Source organism: Lytechinus pictus, chromosome 7 (genome assembly GCF_037042905.1).
Source record: "Lytechinus pictus isolate F3 Inbred chromosome 7, Lp3.0, whole genome shotgun sequence".
Classification (NCBI taxonomy): domain Eukaryota; kingdom Metazoa; phylum Echinodermata; class Echinoidea; order Temnopleuroida; family Toxopneustidae; genus Lytechinus; species Lytechinus pictus.
In genome coordinates, this window is record NC_087251.1 from 47,534,370 (window position 1) to 47,560,639 (window position 26,270).

Genomic DNA, 26,270 nt, shown 5'->3' on the forward strand with positions numbered 1-26,270 from the left:
AAACTCAGACTCTGTAAGAATTATGAATCGGCTGAGTAGGTAACTTCTCCAACTTGATTGCAACTTTTGTCAGTTTTATCATATTTTGCTCCTTCACACTAATAACTACAATGTTTCACTTGCAAATTATGTCATTGTAATTATTTATGTCCATTTTACACATGTATGTATTTTGTTTGTTCTCTGAAAATGAAATAAGCAATTTTGAATGTCATTAAAACTACTTTAAAAAGATGTAATGAGGATATAAAACAAAATGTCAATATTTTAACTACTATCCAAAAGGGAAGGACTTTAAGATTTTGTTATGCGTCAAATATTTAAAGTATGGCTACATTATATCGTAACAGATTTGACGGGGTTGTTTCAACAACGTAAGACAACAAAATACCTAGCTGACAATCTATATGACAATGATGACAATCATTGTATTATATTTCAAATATAATACAAATACAAATACAGGAGCACCTGGGGAAGGACAAAAACTCCCATAACTGGAAACACCTGCAATCATCACCCCAATGCTTGTTAGAATGCAATACCCACTGTTTCAAAATTCTCGATACTGCTCAAACAGATTTTCAACTAAAAATAAAAGAAGGGCATTTCATCAAATGGAAACAACCTCAACTAAACCAACAGGTGTACAATTACCAAATAATGTTATCCATTTAATTTAACCCACTCCTATCTGATAAATCCATAGACAGAATAGTTTTACTTCACTCCATTTAACAATTAAATTCACACCTTGTAATCTTATAATGTAATTATATTCTTGAAATTTTACTTGACATCCTAAATTCCTACATGTAACTGTATAAATACCAATGACTCTGTTTATAATTTTCAGGCTGATGATGAGGTGCGACACCTCGAAAGATGTTCCGTTTATTAAAATGTTATGTTCTATTCTTTATTTTTGTCTTCAATTTCAAATATAGATGACAATTTCTACTGCTTGTTCAATTCCTTTCAACTTTTAACAATGAAGGCTTATACAATTTTCTTATTTTTCCCACTTTCACATGAATCATTAATATATTTTATCAACCCAAGTTCCAAGATCAATGATCATACCAGACTATTTTATGTTCAATCTGAACTGACAAAGACCCACGTAACTGGTGTCTACATTGTAGTCTACACGTAAGCAGATAAAACCATGACTACTAGTCTCCATTCTCCAAACCCTCTGTTTGTGTCAAATAGAAATGCCTGCGCAACCACAATCTAGTCTCCAAGTTCAGACCCTGCATTGTATGCACTGTGCAAAAACCAAGAGTACATGCCTGCAGACGAACTGGTGTCCATGTTAAAGATAAATTACCAGTTGTGGTAACGATCTCAAAATGAGTTCAACTTCAAACAGAATCCAATTAAATTACCACCAAAGTGTTTGTATACGAATTAAAATTATGTGCCAAATAGCTCTGAAAGAAAATGTGCAAAAATAATAAGCACGGAATTCCATCAAATATCGGGTATTTTGAAGCAATACTAGTGCACTGTCCCTTATATGCTATTCTGTGTTAGTGATCATTAGAAATATTGATTTTGAGCTCAGATTTCATGATTTTACAAAGATTACATTTAATGGAACAGATATAGATGTATGAAAATATTTTGACAATTAACCTTGATTTAAAAGACTTTCTCACCGAAATAATTGTCTGCAATAATAAACTGAATTGTCTGCTGCAACTACTGTTTTTTACCTTTAATAGTTTAATTGCAGGGATTTTATGTTGACTTATCTACTCAGACACACTGTCCTGAAGGGGAGTACAAACATACAGTACTACAAGGCAGAGTATCAAGAGATGATAACATACTTGGACAAATAGCAAGCAGGCCAATCAGAGCTGATTCAGATGTTTGATTAATAGCTTATCGTATCTTCTTCATACAAAGTATTTTTTGTAAGACAAAAAAAACGGGTCTAAACCAGCCATATAAAATCTATTGCAGTCTACCCCATTGGTATATAGTTTGCTAATAATTTATAAACTGAATTTCATTTCCTTTTGTTTATTTAATTATAAACCAAGTAAATTTAACCAATATCGGCTTAAGATTGTGCGTTGAATGCAAATAATCTAAAATTAAGATCATGAGCGGATTGTTACTAAAACACCAGCCACAGCTCATGGGGGATCTGCAGGATAGGACATGATTATTCAAATAATTACGCATATGTGCACGCTGCACAATGTGAAATTTAGGGGATCTATAAGTAAATCTATTCAGGAGGTTAGGTTACATATCAGTACTAGAAGACTCTAAAATATAAAGCAGTCTAAAAAAAAAAAGTTTGATTTTTAAGAAAACAAAATAGGGGCCTAAATAAGTTATTTTTCATTGTTTTTATGAAGACCTATCTCAGGTTTAGAGATTACAAGACAAGATTGAAAGCTTCAAAATAACTAGATGTCAATCTTATTAGGGCCGTCTGCCCCATCCAGAGTTTTCAAATTAGCGCACTTTTTCTGATCCGGCAAATTATCCCGATCTGAACAATCTCGAGATTATTTGCAATGGAGACGCAATTATCGCGCTAGTTCGTAGGATTAATCTCGAGATTGCAATCCCAAGTCAACTTGGGATTATTTGCAAAATAACACGCTATTTTACGAATTATCGCGCTAATTCGCAGGTGCAGACGCACTCGGGATTATTTATTCACAGCGTCAGACCATAATGCATCGATGCCTCGCTAGAGCAGGAATCGCTCTTCTTGCGATGGTGGAGACGGGGTTTCTTGAATCTCGAGATTAATCGCAAAGAGGGCCGATCGGGCTAAAATCTCGAGATTGAGCAAACTCGGGATGGTGCAGCACCGCCTTTAGTGTAGAAAAACAAAACATTTATCTACACATGACTAAACATGTCTAGACACTGAAGGGAGCTTCATCTCTCTCCCTTAGTTGCCATGGATACAGTTAAAGCACAGAGCAGGTCCATGGTTAACCGTTAAAGTTTTAAAATGGAGAGTGCAATGTGAATCTTCATCAGAGAAGGGGGGGGGGTCAGATACTCCATCATTATTAATCTCAGCATCCTCATCATCAAATAACAACCAATAGTGACTCAGATCAGATGCCTTTAAAGGAGAATGAAACTCTTGGGGCAAGTTAGCTTTTGTGAAAGCAGAAAAATCAAAGAATAAGATCAACAAAAGTTTGAGTAAAATAGGACTAGCAATAGAAGAGTTATGAGCATTTGAATGTCGAGATCACTAATGCTATGGAGATCCTCCCATTGGCAATGCGACCAAGATCTATGATGTCACAGATGAACAACTCTCCCCTTTTGGACACTGAAAATATACCCCAAAACATCTCTTTTTGCTCATTCTAATCATATGACAAACGATTCATCAATGATATAATGTTGTGAAACCTCTGCACTTGTCCTCTCATAAAGAGAACACCTCACCTTGTGATAGACTCTATAAAAGTGAGAATATAAGTGAAATAAGTACTAAAGTAATGAGGGAGTTGTACGTGTGTGACATCACAGATCTTGGTTGCATTACCAATGGGAGGATCTACATGGCATTAATGATCTCAATATTCAAATGCTCATAACTTTCTTATTATTCATTCAATCTTCCTCAAACTTTCAACAATATGTTTCTTTGATTTTTCTCTTTGATATGGATTCAGCTGGTTTCAAGGGTTTCATTCTCCTTTAAGCTCACTTTAATATTAATAGGTCTATTCATTTTTACTACAGTCTACAAGTAAGTCAGCAAAATATGTTGCGCAAACCATGGATATACAAGCCTACTACTATCAATTTCCTACAGGGTGAACGCCATTAATACTTTCTCATTCATAGGAAAATGAGCTGGCTTCATAATCACTGATTTACTACTGAATATTTAAATCCCAATTCCCTTTTGACAGACGCCACCTGGTGCCTATATCTGAAGATGAAAGGCCCATCCATTGCACTGGTAATGATTCACAACCAGGTACATACATCACGGTGGAGGTTGTTGTCAACCAAAAAAAGGAACAAGCTGGGTTTTTTTTTCTTCTTCCTTTTTTTTACTCTCAGACTACTCAATCAAGCAGGAGGTACGGATTGAGAAGTCAAGTTAAACAAAAATAAATAAATAAACAAAAAACAATAGAAAGACAGAAAAAAAAAGATGACGAAATGGGATTAAAAAAAAAAAGAATTGAAAATTGAAGACATTACTTGTAAATAGTTTAATTATGCTTGATTTGTTATTTTTGTTTATAATTGGTCTGTGCTGACTCAATAAAACATATTAATACAAAAAAAAGCTCATTATGTACATAACTCTTCTTTACAAACAAGCGCCATATAAGTAATAATAATAATAGTGCATGGTGGGCATGGTGGGGGTGGGTCAAAAGGTCAAGTATCGCATATGTTGATGTTATACTTATTTCATTATCATTGATGGAAGTTTTTCTCCTTTTAGTATTCCATAAAATTATTTTATGTATTCCATCATTCTTTTCTGATTCACATTTATTCAGGTGACCCAACTTAACAAGCACACTGCTATTGGTATGGGCATCCAATTTTCCGCATATGCATATATAAAACAAATTATTGTGCATTTGTTATTGATACATCATCTGTCTAATGTCTCATTTCACTTTAATGCTTTGTAATGTTTGTTTGTACATGTATATTCATGATCATTTTAAATGGAAAATGAATGAAAAAAAAGGAAGACATTGAAAAAAAAGAGAGAATGTAGCCCTAGGCCTCCTGGTTGATGACACGAACAAAATGAAATTGATATTTGAGGGAAAAGACCAAAACTAAAATAAAAAAATAAGCCCTACTGATTTGGCTTACATCCTGGGTTCTTTTAACAAATAAAATCAGTAGGTCTGTGTCTACATGTTTATTTCCAATAGAAAATGAAAGCATGGAACTTCCTTTAAAAGTTGTATCCGCTATCAACTTGACCTCTAAGTACTATTCCACTTAATTTTTCCCACATTAAAAAAAGAAAAACAATGCAGTATACTATGCAAGCTAAATATTATCTTGATTCCTAAATGAGTACAAACTTCACCACAATCCAGGAGCTTCATGTTTATGTTATAATAATGTAGGCTTGAAGCAAATTTGGTACACAGCCAACATCTAGACAAGGAAGATCTAATATCTCATTCATGTTGGTTACAATTTTTAATTATTTATAGATGCTAATATTTCATAATTGTAAGAAATTGAGTCTAAACATGTCATTTATTCTTTCTTTCCCTTGACTCTTCAACGCTGATATCCACTAAAAATTAAGGTCAATATTTTATTAAGACCAACTCTTAGCACTATGAAAATATTTTGAATGGTGAAAAATATTGAATTTAAAAAATCATAAGCATATTTAAGGTCAATAATGAATACTGTTTAGGGGTCTCCCTCACTAGAAAAAGACATACATCTTCATTTCATTTTATTATCTTGAACAATCCATGGCCTTGCATGATCTATAATTGACCTCAATGTCCCTCTCACTTGCCCCTGATAGCTTTAATCCTTTTTTTTATATTTCATTTCCCATTTGTGCTGATATGCTGTAAAAATTAATAGGTATATATATACATATAGGCCTCTTGATTTAAAAAAAGCAGCACTGCCTTTTTGAAAAAAGGAGACCTTCAAATTTACGAAGAAACTTATTTTGAATAGGAGTCACAAACTAATCTTCTCAATGTATAACTCCTGCATATTCTAGAAAACCATTTACAGCTCATTCCATTCCCACAAACCTAGCCGCGCCCACCCTCACGAAGGGTGAACAAACTCATTGTCATTTACCTTTTATCTCCCATTTTGAAGGGGGTGTGGATTTTCATACCAAATAGTGTAAAATAAGTATTTTTCTCAGAAAAGCATGGATACAACATACTCAATATTCCTTTACCCACCCTACTAAGAAAACCACAGTGGTATGTGATAATTTTGTCGCAGTGAAATAAAACTAGGCAGGGGTCAGGGATCAACTGGTCTGACCCCTCTTGGAATGCCTACCTTTCATTTCACTGCTCCTTCTCCGCTCCAGAGTTATTACCTTTTCTCCTCCTCCTTGATGTACATGCACATCCAGATATTTGAAATATTTTTGAGTTGGTACATTGAACAGAGTACCTTTCAGAATATAATTAGGCCGAGTTCTGTACAAGTCAGACAGCACAGTCTCTAGCAAGACATCTCACAACAAGAAATTTTTGATATAATGCCAGTCTGTTCTACAGATCTGGATATTTAATTGGATTATCAGTTTTGTCCCAGGTTATGATGGAAAAGATCTAAAATAAATGTTTTTTCTTCGATAAATTGAAAGTGCAACTTTACATTTTTAAAATTGTTGGGTACCCGATTGAAATTAAATTCTTATATGGTAACTCAGTTGTCTCTCTATTACTCATAAAAAAGTATGAAACATAGACATATTGAACAAAAGTTAATGATTGATGTCACTTTTGGCAAAAGATCAGTTTACAGTTTACAATAAGCCTGAAGGCAAGTGTAATTGTCTGCAGCCAATACAAGGAAGAAATATTTCAGGATCTCCCTCATTTACATTATAATATATTATCACATCTAACATTTTTGTTGCGATGGCAGTGAAGGGGGAGAATCAAGAAACAGATGGAGAGAGAGGGGAAGAAACAGAGACAAAGAGAAATAGGGAAGACAGAGATCTATAGAGAGAGAGAAGACATGTCGGAGATATGTGGACAATTACTACTAGTTTGGGCAATTACCATTCAGTTATCATCCAGAATATATCACAATACTCTGAACTAAAGAATAAGCTTACAAAACTATAGCTTCTTCCATTTAATTGTTTTGAACCACCCCCCCCCCCCCTGTATAAACAATAGGCTTTAATAGACTAATTTACTAATATAAAATAATAATACATACTAATTAACTAAAAATTCAGAGCATCAAAGCCTGTTTGCATTAGGTACATATAATAATAATCAGCGGTGGTAGATATCCAGGGAGTTAGATCCATGGGGAGGACCAAGTAGGGGGGGGGGGTGGCCTAAACCAAAAACACCTTTCTTTTACATTTTTTGAGGGGTGTCAACAAATATCTTTTGACAGTAAAATATAGGCATACCAGTAATGAAGACCCCTTTTTCAGAAAATAAGGCCCCCCCCCCACCTTGTAAATCCTGGATCCTCCATTGATTTAATTTATACATGTATAGCAACTAAAAAACAGTTTCAAACATGGGGGGGCTCCATTAAAAAATATTGTGCCCCCTGGAGGACTAGCACAGACAACCAATATGCCCTGAGCATTTTTTCAATCAGTCGAATTGCATGTTTCTTTATGTTTGGGATTTGAGATTTCAAATAAAACAGGCTGACACCAACATAGGCCAATGTTAAAACTTACAAAAAGGCCTTTAAATCATAAGAATGATGCCTCTAGAGACAAAATAGTGGCAGAATTGAAGATTTTGTAGGTGGGGGAAGTCAAATGGAGGGCAGATGAGAATGTAGTGGGCATAGCATGGGGGAGGGCGTTTACTCTACAATGTTTTCTTCATGTATACCCCTTTCATAAACCCATCCTCCAATTAGCCGCCTAAGAGTAATGCGGATAATTCAATAAAAATTGCGTTCACAAACTCCGAAAATAATCCGCACTATTTTTACGAGCGCCCGTCCTGAAAAAGGCGGATAATCGTCATGGCAACCACACACACCCCCTCCGATGCGGTTGTGTTGGAAAAGGGTGACCTTGTGACCGCACCATGGCAATTATCGGCATTACTTTGGATTGCGTTCATAAAGTCAAAATCTGGTCCCGATGCCGCTATTAAGCGGATAATTGCAGCATCAAAATAATGCAGATAACTCTGGTCCTCCTCCGATTTTACGACCAAATTATGCTGCTATTAGCCGCATAATTGGGTTTATGAAAGGGGTATTAAATTGGGGGGTGGAACAGGGGTGCTGCCATTGGATAAAAAAATATTTGCAGCATGAATATTGTATATGTTGTACAAAACAAAATATTTAACCTCTCCTTGGTCTAACAATTAGAATTCATCAAATTCTGGGCCAATCATGCCAATGTGGATCATACAAAAATAACACTTCATACTTCCAGTGGCAGATTCAAACTCTGTCATACATCTGTAGGTCAAATGTCATCACATTCACACATCCTCCTGCCATTCTCAGACTCAAGCAAAGCACACAAGCACAAGTGTGAAAAGGGAATATTATGGAAATACAGAGGCCACGTGCATGCACTTATCTCCCTTCAATATTAATAAGACAGCTCAAGCCACGACGACAGAGCCATGAAGATGTTGATAATTACCTCAGCTCCTCCCGTATCTACAATGGTTTCCTTTTGTGATACTGATGTCACCTTCACGCTTTTCCTATCACTCGTCGACTCGTCCACGGCAGTCCCACCATTCTTGGTCATGTCATATTGGTTCTTCTTGCTAAATATTTTGCCCATTTTGTCCCCTTCGCTTCAGCTCTCCTGCCCTTAAAGAAATCTCTGACAATGACACTTCGCTCCAATTATCACCATTTGACGGCGTTTTGTTGCAAAAAGGGCTACACCTCCCGGCCGCACGTGTATCTCGATTACTGGAAATCTGTGCAGGTTTCTTTTCGCATCAGCGGTAAACTTCTTTACAATGCAGTCTTTCACTGAAATTCGCCGGTGGGGTTGAATCCTTCGCAAATTGTATCGTATTGTCCCTTTCTTCGAGCTCTATCCACGTGTATATAATCCAACAGTCCGTTTAACAAGATCTGTTATGATGTACCTAATCTCATCTCCTAACAAAACGAAATTAATAGTTTCCTTCTGCGACAGGTTTCCTAATACTATCCCGCAAAGACATTCAGCGACCTTCTCAACCAAACCAAAGATTCCCGCTCGTCGTGTTGTGTATGTAGCATAAGCAGCTAAAACGCGGGGCCTTTCTGTTCGGGGAAATTATCGGATGGTGTATGTATCAGACCGACTGCCTGGCCCTGCCTGGCGCGTGTCAGAACAACTATTTGGCATACAACTTTAACCTTGACCTGTCTTAAGAGCTTTGTTAAATTTGTTAGTATTTTAAGCTTATTGTAATAGGTCTTATATCGAAAGTGAAAGTCCACTGTAATCTCTTGACTGACTGATTAACATAACCGGTAGCCGAAAACCCGTGCGCATTTTCTTCGCCGAGCTGATGTATTACGCAACCATCATCAGACAGTCATCAATCAACATGTTCGATGACTGTCCGAATGAAGTTTTAATTCATCTCCATCTACGGTAGATTCCTTTAGTGTGACACGACTGAGTGATTATTCAACATCGCTGGAAAAAAAATCATCGTGTTGCATGAATTTTCAAAAGCATTTGACATCCATATGTTTTCTGGTAATTGCTTTGTCTTTCCTCATCTACGGGAAAATTTTATGCTTATATCTGACTTCAGAGACCGTAAAGAGCGATGTCAAGTGCGAGAAAAAATGTTAATGTTGCAGATGGAAACAGGCGCAATACCCCTAGTGCACCCTAGCCCTCCGCCCAAAAACAGATGGTGTCGCACCCCGACATTCTACCTTGGGGTCACCCAAGCCTGCACCCATCTCTCGAACCCATGTGGAAGTTATCGCGACTTACGGTGGTGGTGGTGGCCGTGGTGGTGGTGGTGGCGGTGGTGGAGGTGGTGGTGGTGCATTGGTGGTGATGATAAGGTCAATTGTTGGTGCTAATTCTAGTGTGGTGCAGGTTGTTGTGGCGGTGACGGTTGGTGTGCAAGTTTATCAGTAGGGCCTATATAATGATTTTGAGAAGGACACAATATATCATAACGAAGATAACCTCACAAGTATAGTCGCGAGCGAGCAAATGAGACGTGAAAATCTGATAGTGACATATCTCAACATAATAGTCATAAAATAATTTTATATTAAAGGTCAAGTCCACCCCAGAAAAACGTTGCTTTGAATAAACAAAGAAAACTCATACATGAAAATTATGACTTTTTAAAGTTTCACTTATTTTTTACAAAACAGTTCAATTCACAACTCAGTGACACGCAAATGAGACAGTCGATGATGTCCCTCACTCACTGTGTATTTTGTCCTTTTTTTTTGGTACTTTTTTTCATCTTTTTTTTACAGATTTGACAAGAAGAGCCAACTTGACTGAACATTATATTAAACAATGCTAGTTCCATATGTTCAGGGAGGAATTAATCGTTATATCGCTTGACAATGAGGAGAAAATTAGAATATTTAATTTTTCATATAATAAAATACAAAGAAATAGTGAGTGGATGATGTCATCAGTCTCCTCATTTGCATAACGACCAGGATGTGCATCTAACTATTTCTTTAACCCTAAAAGGACTGGGGGCCATGATGCCCCCCCCCCCCCCCGACGCTTCCGCGCGATATTTCCGAAACGCAAAAAGATAGCGCCGCAGAATTTTATGACTTTTTTCTTTGAAGTCTCGCACAACTTTTGAGATCAAATGCCATCGCGACGTCACGTGACTTTTTACGAGGCAATGTCATGCCGAAAATGGCTCATTTTTATACTTTGTCAGTTTGTATACAAAGTCTATGGGAGATGAAATTCATAAAAGGGTGATTATGTTTTGTTTTAATTGGTCTGCTTAAATAATTTTAGTGTTTAATTTAGTTGCTAAATGGTCTGTAATAATTTCCATTGAAAAAACAATGATAAACAAAAGATGAAAAAACAAAAAAATACATAAGAAATTCTAAAAACAAAGAAATACCTAAGGAAAAAATTGGCTTTTGCAATTTTTCTTTGTGGAAACCTTTAAATAAGATTACAATTATGACATCTGCAAAAAAAGAAGAAAATTTGAAGTGAAATAGGGTGTTAAATATGCAAATAATATTTTTCATTAATAAATTTGCATATTATTTTTATTCATAATAATTAAAAAATAATTCTTTTCAGAATTGTTTTTTGTACGTAGCTTGTATAGTATATGTGGTAAAGAATGTGCGTGCCAAATTTCGACGCGATCGCGCCATTGGCAGCCGAGATCAGAAAGGGGGGGGGGCATCATGCATGCCTAGCAAAATCTCTAGTCTTGCCTTTTCTCGACATTTCCCGTGACATTTTCATTTTGGGACTCTTAAAAGGGGGTGTGCCCCATCTGGATATGCTACTGGTGTAAGGCATACAGTTCATGAGTCAACTCGAGCGAGTGACCGCAAAAAAAAAGAAGAAGAAGAAGAAGAATTGAAGGGGAGTGAGGGAAGGTGGGCTAGTTTGATACCGGCTCGGCAGACAGGAAATGTTAATTTTGAAAGTTTGTTGATTATGATTAGTGTGAACCATGCAGGACATGTGTTTGAAAACTCTTTCATGTCTTAAGGCCGTAATATGTCAATTTGTTTACAGCAGTTTGCACTGCATATAACGATTAATTTTCTTTTCAATGTTTTAAATATTGATACCATGATAATAAGAAGCCAAGCGATGTGCAGCATCAATGGGGCAGTGGGGACCGCCCCTCTATGATTTCCAAGAAGTTAAAAGAGAAAAGCTATGGAACACAAAATAAAAAGAGATAGCTCAAAGAATAACACAAGTTACTGAAAAAGTAATATTTCATCGAGTATTTACAACCCCTGTCATGCCTCAAGGCTTTGTTTTATTGAAGAAAATGCCGCCCTTCCTTTCCAAATATTATACGACTGACTCTCCTTATAGAGCGTGATTACAGCTTTGTGGTAACACTTCATAATGAGATTTATATCGGAATTTTATTATCCGTTGATTTTTTTTCGAAAATTCGAATCCTATACATTTTAGGATATTTAAAGGACAAGTCCACCCCAACAAAAAGTTGCTTTGAAAAAGAGAAAAATTCAACAAGCATAACACTGAAAATTCCATCAAAAAAACGGATGTAAAATAAAATAGTTATGACATGTTAAAGTTTTGCTTAATTTCACAAAACAGTTATATGCACATCCTGCATGGTCGATATGCAAAATGAGGAGTCTGATGATGTCATCCACTCACTATTTCTTTTGTATTTCATTATATGAATTTCTTATTTTCTCCTCATTGTCAAGTGAAACAATGATTAATTACTCCCTGAACATGTGGAATTAGCATTATTTAATACTTTATGGTTCAGTCAAGCTGGTCCTTATTGTCAAATATGTGAAAAAAAATGAAATATTGTATATAATTCAAACAATTGAAAAAAAAGAAATAGTGAGTGAGGGACATCATCGTCTGTCTCATTTGCATGTCACTGAGTTGTGTATATGTTTGGTGAAAAATAAGTGAAAGTTTAAAATGTTATAACTTTCTTATGTTACACCCGATTTTGATGAAATTTTCAGCGTTATGCTAGTTTGATTTTTCCCTATTTATTCAAATCATTTTTTTTTCTGGGGTGGACTTGACCTTTAACGCCCCAGGCTCTCACGATATTTGTTTCCTATTAACACTTGCATTACAAATTAGTGATTAAATATCATACAAACAACAATTATATCCTGACACGTCTAGCCCATTTCATATCTTGAGAAATTGTTTCAATATAACAACAAACAAAATTGATATACCTGGTTGTATGTAGACCCGACTTAAAATGAACTTTCATGTAAAATCGATAAATTTCATCCACTTGAGCACTGAGACACAAAAGGGATTACATGTCGTTTAGTTACACATTCATAATTTTTATGTATGAAAATTGAATAGACCAGTTAGTCTAGCTTTAATTCTAGCAAATCCCCCCCCCAAAAAAAAAAAAAAAAAAAAAAAAAAATCAGTGCCATTATTCAAATTCAGTACTTTTATATAACTGTGTGTGCCCTAAAATTACGATATGATAACTTATGAACGGTGCAAAATAAAAATGGGCATGTTGTATTGGATATTTACCAATTTCAATGTCTGCGCATTTTTCCCCTTTGGAGGTAGTTTCATAAAGCTGTTCGTAAGTTAAGAGTAGCTTAAAGAACGACTGGTTATCCTCAGCAGCGTAACAGGGGTCGGTGGCCAGGGGGGGCAAGAGCCAAAAATTTCCTGGTCATATCATGGTATGAACAGGTGTAACGAGGCGACTATTTTGATAAGGCCAGATATTGCTTATCGGGCAGAATTTATCTTTAAAAAAAAAGTTGCGAGCGAGCAAAAAATTTGACCTTTTTAATACAAAAATCCAATTTTGTGATAGATTTTGACATGATATCCAGAGAATAATATATTTCACTCTTCTCTCTTTAGATTTTTTTTTGGTGGTATGTACGCCACTGTGAACAGGATTCGTTGCGGCTGTACAGCGTGAAGGGTAAAACAAAAACTAGGGCGCAGTATAGCCCATGTGCTAAAAAGCTGCTTTATATAAGTCCCGAGAGAGCGAAGCGAGCGAGAAAAAAATCACCTTTTCATGAGAATCTAACTTTGAGCTATTTTTTGACATTATATTCAGTAAATAAAATCATATCCTACACTTTTCCTTTGCTTTTCTTTCCTCCTTTTTTTTGTTCTTGTTTGTAGAAATTTTTGGGGCCATGTCCCAACCCTTCCATACGCAGTGATGTCCGGTTGGGGTCCGGGGCGGAGCCCCCGGAACTTCTTGATATCAAAGCCATTTAAACCTCGCAGATTGCCGTTATTTTAATCAAATCGCGGGCATATACAAAATATAGCTTTTACACAACACATTTATTCAACCCAGTTGCGTAATGAACCAAATATTTTGAGGGGGCAAAACATAGCAATGTGGAAAAAAATTGTAAAAAGTCGCCAGCGTGCAAAGCGAGCTGGAAAAAAAATTGCCTATTGAAATTACATTCTAATTATGTGATAGATTTTTCCATTATATTCAGCAAATAACACATTTCATTATACGTTGTCTCCTATAATTTCTTTTATTTCCTCTTGGGTGTGGAACCAAGACCCCCTCCCCCCGCGCGCCTGTATACCAGTGATTGAACGTGATTTAACGGGGGGGGGGGGGGGGGCGTTATAGAGCCACTTGAAGGTTATAAATGAAGAGCCCCTACTGCGTTGGGTCTGGGGCAAAGCCCCGGTAGCTTATTTGCGTAAAATTTAGGCAAGCTTATAGCACAATGTTGTATGCAGTCCATCTTTCTTCCCGCTCTTTAATTTCAATCATCGGCAGCCCGGTCGTGTTATTATTTTTTTTCTTGTCCCTTTTCTTTGTTTTCCAATTAAGCTTTCGACTAATTACATTCTACTTTCGTTTCCCGCTATTGTTTGCCATTTTGTCATCTTTTAATTTATTTCCCACCGTGCTATTGCATGACATAGGCCTATTTCGGAATGATATGTTCTTTCTCAAATGTTCTTCTTTCGTACATTTTCCCGCTTGCCTTCCTTTTCCATTAAAAAAAAAAAAGTTTTTTCTTCGTTTTCTTTTCATTTTTCCCTTTCCTTTTCCTCCTTTCCTTTTCCCCTTTCCTTCCTCTTTCCCTTTTTTTCTCCCTCCTTTTTTTCTTTTTCCCATTTTTCTTTTATTTTCCCGGTGAAATCCGCCAGGGGGGCAGCTTGCCCCCCCCCCCTGCCCCCCGCCTGTTACGCCACTGGTTATCCTTTCTTGTGGTAAATGATATTTGCCATTAATGTTCATTAGTGATTTTTTAGCGCATAAGAAAGGTACAGTGGTTCTTAAAGTCGCTCTTAACTTACGAACATCTTTATGAAACGACCCCAAGCCCCTTCCCTCGACAGGACCATGTTTTTGTATAAAACGTCCTGGTATTAATGATTAATTCGCTTTTAATGTACTGTGTTTTGTGATTTTTTTTTGTACTTATCATTTCCACTAATGCTGCTAGATGGAGTTTGAAAACTCAACTTAAATTAATTCTTGACTTTTATTGTACTCATATGATGTTACAGTTGATGCAGGAGGTACGATTTTTTTTAATGCATGATTTCAGCATTTTTTCTGTTCTACACGTATATATAGACCACCATATATGAAATAAGAAATAAGTATCTCATCACTCAGAGACAGATGATTATAGTAATTAAAGGGATGCTCCGGGCTGACAATAATATGATTTAAACAGATGAAGAAAAATCAGACAAACAAAACACTGAAAATTTGATCAAAATCGGACAAAAACGAATAACAAAGTTAGGGCATTTTAAAGATTTGCATTATTCCGGTGAAACAGTTATAGTCAAGTCTTCATGAATATTCAATGAGCAAATTGATGATGTCATATCCCCACTTGTTCTTTTGTTTTTTATTATATGAAATTAGGTTTATTCAATTTTTTTCTACCAAGAACTGAACAAAATGGATTGACAACTGATTAGTACATTTGATATTAATTGCTGCAACTTATTTCATTATAGAGGAGACACATGATTCACACATGTATGAAAAAATGAAACAATTATGATTTCATGTAATAACATAAGAGAAGGGAAAGTGGGGATGTAACATCATCAGCCCACCTATTGTTCATATGGCTATTTTCACAAAATAATACTAAATTTGAAAACTCAACTTAAATTAATTCTTGACTTTTATTGTATTCAAATGATGTTACAGTTGAAGCAGGAGGTACGATTTTTTTTTAATGCATGATTTTAAAATTCAATAACTTCGTTACTTGTTATCCGATTTTGATGAAATTTTCAACACTTTGCTCTGTGAATTATATACTCTATTTATTAAGATATGAATATCTTCAGCCTGGAGTATCCCTTTAAGATCAGGGTCGCTTCATAGAGGGGTAGGGGCGACCACCCCAACCCCCCTCGATTTTTCATGAAATGGGGGGGGGGGGGGGGAGAAAGGAAAGGGTAAAAAGGTAGAGTACAAAAAAGAGTTCTCTTTTATATACCCTATCATAATGTGAATGACAAAATGACATCGTCCTGCCCCCAATCAAAAATATCTTACTGTCGCCCCCGAATAAGAACTTGGTATACAGATATCGTCTTTTTTCAGAATTACATATCTTTTTAATAATTTCAAAATGTACTTGTATGATTTATATGTCTTTTTTTAAATCATATTTCACTTTCCATTATATCCCTCTTCTATTCACCTCCGGCTTTCATAGTACCCCCCCCCTACAATACCCCCCCCCCCCGCCCCCACCCCAGTGCCGCTTGTGCTGTTACCTGTCCCTTCTTCCTCTAAGTTTTTTTTTCTTTCCTTCTCCTCCTCTTGTCATCAATATTTGGTCATGATTTGAAGATGTTATGATTTTTATTTGTATACTGACTGATCGATTTTTTTTTTTATTATGTGATGTAACTTCCATGCACACAATTTAGCTTTCGGCTGCCATGTGGTTTTTAATAAATACCTTTTCAATTCAAATTCAAAATACTTCATATCAATTTATTGACCCCTTTCGTGGTATCTTTATTGTACTATACTGGTCACCTCCAAAGATTGTACCGTCAATCAATATTATTGAAGTTTCATCATTATTTTGCATATTTTCATATCCATTTCCATCCCCCCCCCCCCGTTCCACGGCCCAGTAAATCATTTGTACATTGGGTTTCATTTTGAACTTGATTCCGTTTTTAAAAGTTATACCGATGTTTTTTACCTGACTGCTAAGAAAACACGAATGCCTGTGAGCAAGCAACAAGGGGACCAACGGCTTAAGGTCCTCTCCGAGGGACCTGGTAATGAGGATAAATGCCTTACCAAGGGACACTAGCGCACCACTTGGGAATCGAACCCGGGTCACCGGAATCCGAAACCCCCACTCTACCGACTAAGCTATCGCGCCTCCCCAAAGCATAATGACTCTTGTGAACTTTGAGAAATGATAATTTCGCAATTTAAGGGGAATTCATCATGAAAAACAAGTTTGATGTAAAAATACCAACAAAAAAATAGTATAAAGGCTTGAGAAAAATCCATCAAAGATCAAAAAATTTATTAGAATTTTAATTTTTGATTAGTGACGTCACATACAAGAAGCTGCCCCATACAATGTTATGTACTATAAAATGCATAAATTTAAATTTTATAATGGTTCATGATGACTAACTATTTTTTTCTTTCAGGAGCGGGTGTGATATAATTGTCTGTTGAAAATCCATCTTATTATTATTTTTTTTTTAGAAAATGACATTTCATTGATTTTTTACATAACGATATATGTGGGGAAGCTGCTCTCATATGACGTCACAAATAAAAAAAATGAAAATCTAGTAACCTTTTAAGTCTAAACTTGTTGTCAGAGTGAACTTCCACTTTAATTTCTCGCTCATGATCTTTACGAAAAAAAACCTTTTACTAAATTAATGATTGCTTAAAACATGTAATCCCTCCCGTTACAAATTTACGCTAGTGTTGTGTAAGGGAAACTTACTTTCTTTTGTGTTTAGATCCAATCACAATAATGTGTTTTAATTAATAGAATTGTATAGCATATTCCAACTTCGGGGTGGGGGGGGGGGCACAAAGCTCGTACACAAAAAAAGTTGTTTTTAACATTTTTTTCATGATCTGGCAATGGGCGTACAATGGAAAGCTTATATTATCAAAGTTGCCAAATCAGGAATTAGGGTACTCTGACAGTGCCCCCACCCCCCCAAAAAAAAACACAACCGATCCTCGAATCGAGTTCCTTTAACCCCGGGCTTTAACCCTGATCATAAGGGTTCTTGACTCATTCACATGCGAAGATACCTTTTGTTTTCTGAGCTGCTGCACTGGAGGGAAGCTTTAGGTAACCTGGGACTCACCAGACATGCAGACTCTTGTATACCTTGATGAAATGAATAATGGAGAAGCAAAGAGCTCTCTGCAAAGGTCACCCACCCCCGCGGGGCACCTGATTAAACATTATTGCTCCAACAACCCCGCTGATCAACGACTTTATGAATTCAGGGGGGGGGGGATAGAGTAGGGTTAACTTTCACAGAGGATTGTATAGCTGCGGAAGGATTTTTTATGGCCGTTTCTCCCCGTTTCTATAGTTGGAACATGGACCTAGGTCCATGGTTGGAAGATGGGCGTGGCACTGGTTGGGGGGGGGGGGGGGGGAGGGGATGAGGTTTGGTTATTTTTGTGGTTATTTTTTTTTCAGAAATGTTAGTCTTTAGAAGTTCTCCCCGGTCAATTCTTAATAACCAATGGTTAATGGTATTATTGTGCTGGCTTCTCGGGCTGGCTTATAAATTATAGTTCACTCCCAAAACCACAAGATGGGAGGGGGGGGGGGGTGGAAATATGAAATCCTCCTTTTCACAAACCCATGACAGAGGCTAAACAATAACCCAATTTCCATCCTTAAAAGGGTTCCTCTAAAAATCTTGGACAAGCACGGATACCTGAGTGTGTGTGTGTGGGGGGGGGGGGCAAGGGTGATACTCGCCATACTTGCCTATAAATCATTTATTATCCTCATTATGGGAAAATTATGATTGCACATAAACGAGTAAATGATCAGTGTTGCTGAATCACTTATGAATCCTTTCCATGGTGGTATATGCAGCGGGGGGGGGGGGGGGCAGTTGCCCCCAGAAATTTTGAAATCTTACATTTTTTTGCTGAAACTTTTCACATAATTGACCAAAAGTGTGCACAAAACACTTTCAATTTCACTTCAGAAAAAAAAAAATCACCCCCATGACCAGCTTGGTCGCTTCGCTCCCTTACTTTTGAGTTTTTTAAGCATTTTATCCCCGCCCCCGAAAAACTTTGCGTACGGCCATGATCCTTTCCTCATCACACGTCCATATGTGCATGAAAATATTAAACAAAATACAACAAAGCAGAACGGGCAGAACCAAGCCATCGAGTCTCATATCTGAAGGGACTCTACTGTCCTTTTATTGAGAGCGCCATCTCTCGTTATAAACATTAAAGCTGATGGCTGAATATTGAATTTTTATGCACTCTGGCTATATACACTCACGTTGGTCTCCTATTAATATGGTCTCATTACCGTTCTGTCCAACCATCACTTGGTCCAATTTCACTTGGTCTAAGTGTCATTTAGACGAAGTGGTAAAAAGGCTAAACGATAATAAGGATTAAGGTCAGAAAGACGATGTGGGATGGGACAAAACGAAATTAGTATATAGATAAAGTAGGTTTAGAATTCATTACACGAGTAGTTGCGACTTATTTTTTACTTCTCTTATTTTAATGATCCTTTTTTATTCTCTCTTCATTTTTCTTCCTCCTTTTTCTTTTTTCCCTCACTACTTAAAAAAGGCTCGCGATTTGTTTCAACACAAGAGGCATAATGATGATAATGATCCAACAAAATTAAAACGGACTAGATATCGCGGATGGAGCAAAAATGTTGACCTTTTTAATAAAAAAAATATATTTCAATAGATTCAATTGATATAATATTCAGAATATGATAAATTATTTCACTCTTTCCCTTTCCCTTTCTTTCTTTTCTCCTTTTATTTCTTGGTCGTGAAACTTTCGGGGCCACCGTCCCAAGCCACACCCATCTGTCCGCCAGTGTTCAAGACCGTACAAATGTTACAAGACATAACACAAAGTGACAGTGTAAGTCATCATTTAAGAAAATTATGTTCTTTACTTCTTTCATTCTGGGAAACGAGGAAAAGTGACAAGGTAAAAAAATTCTCTTTCCACTTTCATCTACAATTTTTTTCTTCGGAAAAAAGATCATCAAATTTGTAATATTTTTCATCGGTTCATCGCTTTATTTTAGTTGGATGACCCCATGCATACCTCTCCATAGCAGAAAAACGTTTTAGTATAGCTGGATCTAGACTTTGGAATACACTCCATCCGAACAACACCGACCATAATTATCATCTTTCAAACGACAACTCAAGTCAAATCTTTTTCCAAATATCTAGTTTTCTATTTTCATTTATTTAATATTTGTTTTGATGATTTTTGCTATCACTGTTTGGTTTGACATGGCTAACCCATCTGGGGCCTGGTGGCCTCAAGTGCTATACTGGAGCTTCTGTGAATGATGTGCTGACCGGTCTTGTCCCTTAAATAGTTGGTGAACGAAGCAGCAAGCAAGAGGCCACCAGGCCTCATCTGGCGCAGTTGAGAACACCAATAGTTGATGCAATTTAATGTATACAATTCTATACTTTTTTGTTTTTTAAGATTTTTATATTTATATTTTATTTCTGACAATTGTAAGCGCTGTGATACTTTTTGTGTATAGCGCATATAAATAACCGTTATTATTATTATTATTATGCATAGCAGGGCCCAGTACCACAAAGTTTAGGTATTGATCATGGGATAAACTTCTACGATTGATTGCATTGATTATTGTGCATGCAGGATCACTTGTAAAAAACTAGATCACGATAAATTTAAATACTACGGGTCCAGAAGAGCCATGCATGAACATAATATACACAGCAAAAACTGTGATGTTAACGATGTACATAGAGAACCACACCAGTTATTTTACACCGGCGTTAAATTGACAGTGTTTTTTAACACCTATAGGCACTGATAGGTGTTATTGCAACACCATTGGTTGTTACATTTACACTATTTGGTGTTATGGTAAATCTCGAGTGTGTTATTTTAACACCTAAGGATGTGGTCCTCTATTAACACCAACTGGTGTCAGTTTTAACACCACAGTTTTTACAGTGTAACTCAACATAGTTTATATATTTCCTAATATATTGGAAAAGGGCATCCATCATTTCATGTACCAAACAAAAGCAGTGCAAAATAGCAAAAAACCCTCTTTTTAATTTACAAGTACAAAAAACATGAAAATGACCACCCGATTTTGATTTCGTTGTATGTTCAACCCCAACTTTTAAAAACGTTGAGTGGTCGTTGATCAGTGGTAATTATTTGATTCATGTCTTATTTTAAGTGGTTTAAAAAAAAATCAACAATGTTGAACACCAAGACGGATATCATAAATCATCCGGAAGAGAAAAACAGAGTCATCGCACAACCCTCTTGATATAAATACATGTATAAGCTAATCTGTTCAAAGACGATCAAAGATAAACATTAAAGGTGTAAAAATGTCTTAAAGCGCGTTATATGACTCATCTCAGTTGACTGGATCAATATTTTGCTCTTCGGGCTCCAAGCTCGGTTGCAGAACTTGAGGACCGGGGATATATTGCAGTTATAAAACTGATTTCAAATTTCAAGATAATTTGATGCTCATTAATCTCAGCTCAGAGGTCCAATGTCCGGTTCTTCGGGCTCCAAGCAAGGTTCCAGAACTTCAGGACCCCGGATGAGGGCGATGAGGGAACGGAGTAGGTAACAGAAGACAATAATGAGAACACATCCGATGATATTCCAATCCAACTCGTGGTGTTGAGAGTCCCGTGACCGCCGACGAGCGGCCTTCCATTTCTTGATTTTCTTCTGTTCGAACATGTCGGCGCAGTCATCTACCATTATCTGCATGATCTATATGAAATCATGCAATATAAGAAGATTATTTAGAGATTACGAAAACTGTAGCCAGGGAATTAGACAAATGTTTATATTGCACGGAGTAAATCAATTGAATTGGTTAATTAATATGACTATGAAATGGTCATAGAAAAGGTTATGATTTATATTTATTCCTGGGAGTTTTTTTAAATGACATGAAAATGTTTGCAATTCCGGGGGGGGGGGGGGTTGCGTGCAGAAAATCATTTTCATCATTATCACCACCACCACAAACACCATCGCCACCATAACCATCATCCCCATCACCACCACAACCATCATCATCCCCACCACCACCACCACCATCCACCTCCTCCTCATCATCACGACCACCAAATCATTATCATCACCACCACCACCATCATCATCGTTGTCGTCATCATCATCATTATCATCATCATCCTCCTCTTCATCATCATCTCGACCATCACAAACACCACCCTACCTAATCATCGTCATCACCATCATCGCCATCATTATCACCATCACCATTATCATCACCACCAACACCATCATCATCGTCATCAACATCATCATCACCATCCTCCTCCTCATCATCATCACCACCACAACCACCACCATTATCATCATCACCATCGTCATCATCATCATCATCATCACCATTATCATCATCACCATCGTCGTCATCATCATCATCATCATCATCATCATCACCACCACCATTAGGCATCGTCGTCGCTGTAATCATTAAAGACAATTCCAGCTCTTTTGTTCATTTATTTCAAGATATAAAGTACTTACTCTTAATCTGTCTTTTAAGACGACCATTGATTCCTGTATCTCCTTTTCTGACATGATTTTCTTTGACATCGTATCACATTCGTTACATCTTTGCGTTCGGTCCTGTGATTAAAATTCATGCAAGCAATGAGAATTGAATTAAAATCTAACCAGAATTGAAATGATAGTTAAAGTCTATTCACAGTTTTAATCTTAAATCCCAATCAAATCATTGCATTAAAAAAATCATCAAACATAAAAAAATTATAAGATATTGGGACGTTCCCATATACTGGGTGTGATGTATGAAAGATGCGCTGATCCTATCCAAGGAACTCCTTTGCCCAAATTTGGTATTGGGCCCTATATCCTGATTTAGATGCATCGTATTTCGTTTAGAAGAAATCGTTAATACCATTTGCCCCCAAATAATGTGTTGCTTTACTTGCTTAGACTTTTATAAGAAATTTTCGCCATTATCTGGAAAACACTCCCATTTACTTGTTAGTAATTTCCAGTGGCCAATTTAGGAGAATCTACGCCCGGGGCAAGGGCTATTTTTTCACTTCTTTGGTTGTTCATCAGATTATTTCCAATCTGGTTCTCCTTTTCAATTCCCTCTCAATTTACACTCATTTTTGCGATCCCATCGAGGCACACGGGACAATATATGCCCCTATCCCTTGAATAGATAAACACTACTTGTAAATTCTTCCAGAAATTCTTAAGGAACAAATTTAATTTTTGTGCTAACCAATCATTTATGAAATCCTGAATGTTCTATAACGTTAACAATTTAAAGAATATTCGATGAAATTAATTGCTGTAACCATTTTGAAACAATATCCAACACCAGCTGGCAAAAAGGGGCAAAAAAGGTTATTTCTCATTTTCATTATGAGCGCAAAACTCGTCATATGCCCATTCAACCCTATTAAACCGTCTGCGAAATGGTCTTTTGGGAAACGAGTGGTATAAGGGAATAACAATCCATAGAATTATTTTCATTTATCAATCTGGAAAAGAGCAGTTTTCAATAAATCTTTGAATCCCAAAGTCCTACTGCAATTCGGACAGAACAAAGTTTTACATTAATTGAACAAAATGATGGAACTTAAACAGCTGATTCCACTTTCAGGACAGTGTTTCCATGGCAACGTCACTTGAGAGAGCATCTTTCAGGTGATTGTGAATATGTTTACTTCCGGCATCATTCAAGAGGCAAAAAAGAGAAGTGACTGTTATTATTGATTTAACGAGAATGGCAACGACTTGCAATAACATTTTGTTTGTATAACGGAGAAAGGAAAGAGACTTTTATTCTATTCGAAGAGTGGAATTACCTTTTATTCATTTCTTTGTGGAATCGTCTAAACATTCGACAGGAACTGGAGGAAAGACGTGTAAATCCATTTTAGTCAATGTACAAAGTCCAAAGCATTATACTTGCTTATGCACAGTTGGCTTAAAATCTTAATTTTTAAATCCATGGAATATAAAGGTGAAAAAACCCAACGGAATGACACAATCCACAGACCTGATCCGATATAGGCTGAGAAATGTTACTCCTGAAATGACAGCTCTATTTAATGAAATGATATGCAAAATAGTTTCTGTAAAGCCAATAATTAAGCAAGCTTCTTTGAAAACTACATGAACTTTATTTGTTTCAAACTCGCATATCACCACTTGACGTTCACAGTCGTCTGCATAAGTCGCTCTCCTGCAGCTCAGTCTCCAGTCTGCGTCTAAAAGAATGATTATTTACCTCATGATTTACCTCTTCTAAATCAAATTTTGCTAGGAAGTCAAACGGTTTATGTATTCAGACTCAACTGTGTTTTATAAAGGTAAAATTGGGATATTGACTTTTTGAAGGTGGTTCAATATCCTTCTTTGAGAGAAATCCTTGAGGATCACGCAGTGCATTTTCAAGCTTGATCATGCATGCGTGTGAAGGAACCCGTTGTCTCATTTCCCCTTCGTGGATTATTTTCAATAGACAAATGTTCATGGCGATGATTCGATCTATATTAACGAATCGATAACAAAGCTGATTAAAAAACAAAGCCGAAATATCGCTGCGAAATATTTCCAATTCATTCCATGAATTCTTTTCTTCCTGTGGATGAATTTCATTGCAGAAAAATGTTCATGGCGATTATTCGATCGTCAAGTCAGTTTTTATGAAAAATACGGGTGGAAAACAAAGCAGAAATGTACTTTGTATATAGGAAGCCGAGATTCTATATTTCCCGGTAAAATATCATATTCTACTTTTTTCGTGGATATTCAGTCTAGACCATGGACCTATAAAGAATGTTTAGACTTACCCTTTTATTTGGCCTCGAGTCTCCAGCAGAGGCACTAATTTGTCGTCCTAACTCACACGTGTGAAACATCGTAAGACATTTCTTCTCCATCTATCATATCTTTAGTACAGAAAGTCAGATATTTTGATAGCAGACGACAAGCGGTTTTCCCCGCCACACGGAGGACACAACGCTAAGGGCGCTAAGTGTTGTAGCTATTCATTTTAATCACTAAAAACTTCTGATCTCCAAGAAAAACTGTAAAACGAGAGTGGTGTACAACGTCTGGTCAGAGAAATATCGATGACGACCTGAATAAAGTCTTTTCGAACAAACTTCTTCGAGCAATAATTTGCTTTCATATAGCAGCTGCATGCAAGGTCCGACTCCTCATACTGTTTTCCCATTGATAACCAACTTAGATTGTGGTAGATATATATTTCATCCTGGTTCCGTATATACCATAAGCCTTTCCAAATTCTCGGTCACGAATCATGGACATGAAATATTATATCCGCAATCATGAGCTAGTTCAAGTATCGAAGAGTACATGTTCACAAATCTGCGGGTCTGGATTCCCGAATCATCTTAACATAGCAGCATAAAATAATAGGGAATCATCATTGTCATAAATCATTTACCCATGGTTATAGCATTGTTCTACCCGCGTTCTCTCCTCTCCTGTGACGGCGAGAGATCATATACCTTACTTCTGACGAGACTTCTGATAATGTATAGCGTCAAAGCAGTCTGTGAATGATCAAAGCACAACATTCTCAACATGATGGAATCTGATGGACTTCATGCCAAGTTCAAGTTGGAGAGCAATAAATAATAGCATTTCTTTGGCAGCAAACCCAAGCCATTCTTCACACGATTTCGCAGTGTGTTCCGCAGATAATAAAGTTTCTGGGTGATTTCAAAAGGATGGCTTTTGTACGGAAGATCACTCAGGCATGTCTTCAAGGACCTCCTTGATGTTTCTGACAGTTTACTTTGGGCACATTTCTGTTGACATTTGCAGTGATCGTAAATGGACTTTATTTGCATTAATATACTTCCCGGATAGAGCGATATATGATTTCGGTAATACAATATTTTCGCTTGGAACAACATACAAAATGTCGACCGAACTGCATTGTATGTAGTAATGACTTATTGAGTCATACAGAGCTAAAGAAAACATATACCCCCATAAAAAGTACATGTCCCCCCTGACATATGCCTTTAAGGGAGAAGTTCACCCTTACAAAAAAGTTTCTTGCAAAAAATTGGAGGAAAAATAGAGAACCAATATTGGTGAAGGATTAAGTAAAACCCATCAAAGATTTAAAAAATATTAGAATTTTTATATTTTGATTTGTGACGTCATATGCCAGCAGCTTCCCAATACATCGTTTAGAAAAAAAAAATCGATTAAATGCCAATTTCTAAAAAAATAATATCGAAAATATTTTTTATTGTACCTTCAGTATATCGACAATAATTTCTCACACCCACTCCTGAAGAAATAGTCACCATGAACCATTAAAATAATGAAATATATGCATTTTATATTACATAAGATATGGGGCAGCTGCTCGTTTATGACGTCACAAATTAAAAGCTTTAAGTTCTAAAAACTTTCTTAATCTTTGATGGATTTTCCTAAAACCTTCATCAATATCATAATTAAAAAAAGATATTTTTACAAGAGACTTTTCTTCAGGGTGAACGTCCCCTCTAACAAAATTCCCTGCCCAAATCTCTCTGTATACAGACGACCTCCCCC

At 36.6% G+C, this 26,270-nt stretch overlaps 1 protein-coding gene across 1 annotated transcript; it reads right to left on the minus strand.

Annotated features, from left to right (window-relative positions):
- Positions 1-19,307: 19,307 nt before the first annotated feature.
- LOC129265657 (uncharacterized) lies at positions 19,308-25,533 on the minus strand. The gene is made up of 3 exons (XM_054903625.2): positions 24,521-25,533; positions 22,209-22,310; positions 19,308-21,419 (listed from the first exon to the last, which is right to left on the minus strand). The coding sequence occupies exons 1-3, from the start codon at positions 24,608-24,610 to the stop codon at positions 21,174-21,176; spliced, it is 438 nt and encodes a 145-aa protein (XP_054759600.2). The 5' UTR covers positions 24,611-25,533; the 3' UTR covers positions 19,308-21,173.
- Positions 25,534-26,270: the final 737 nt, after the last annotated feature.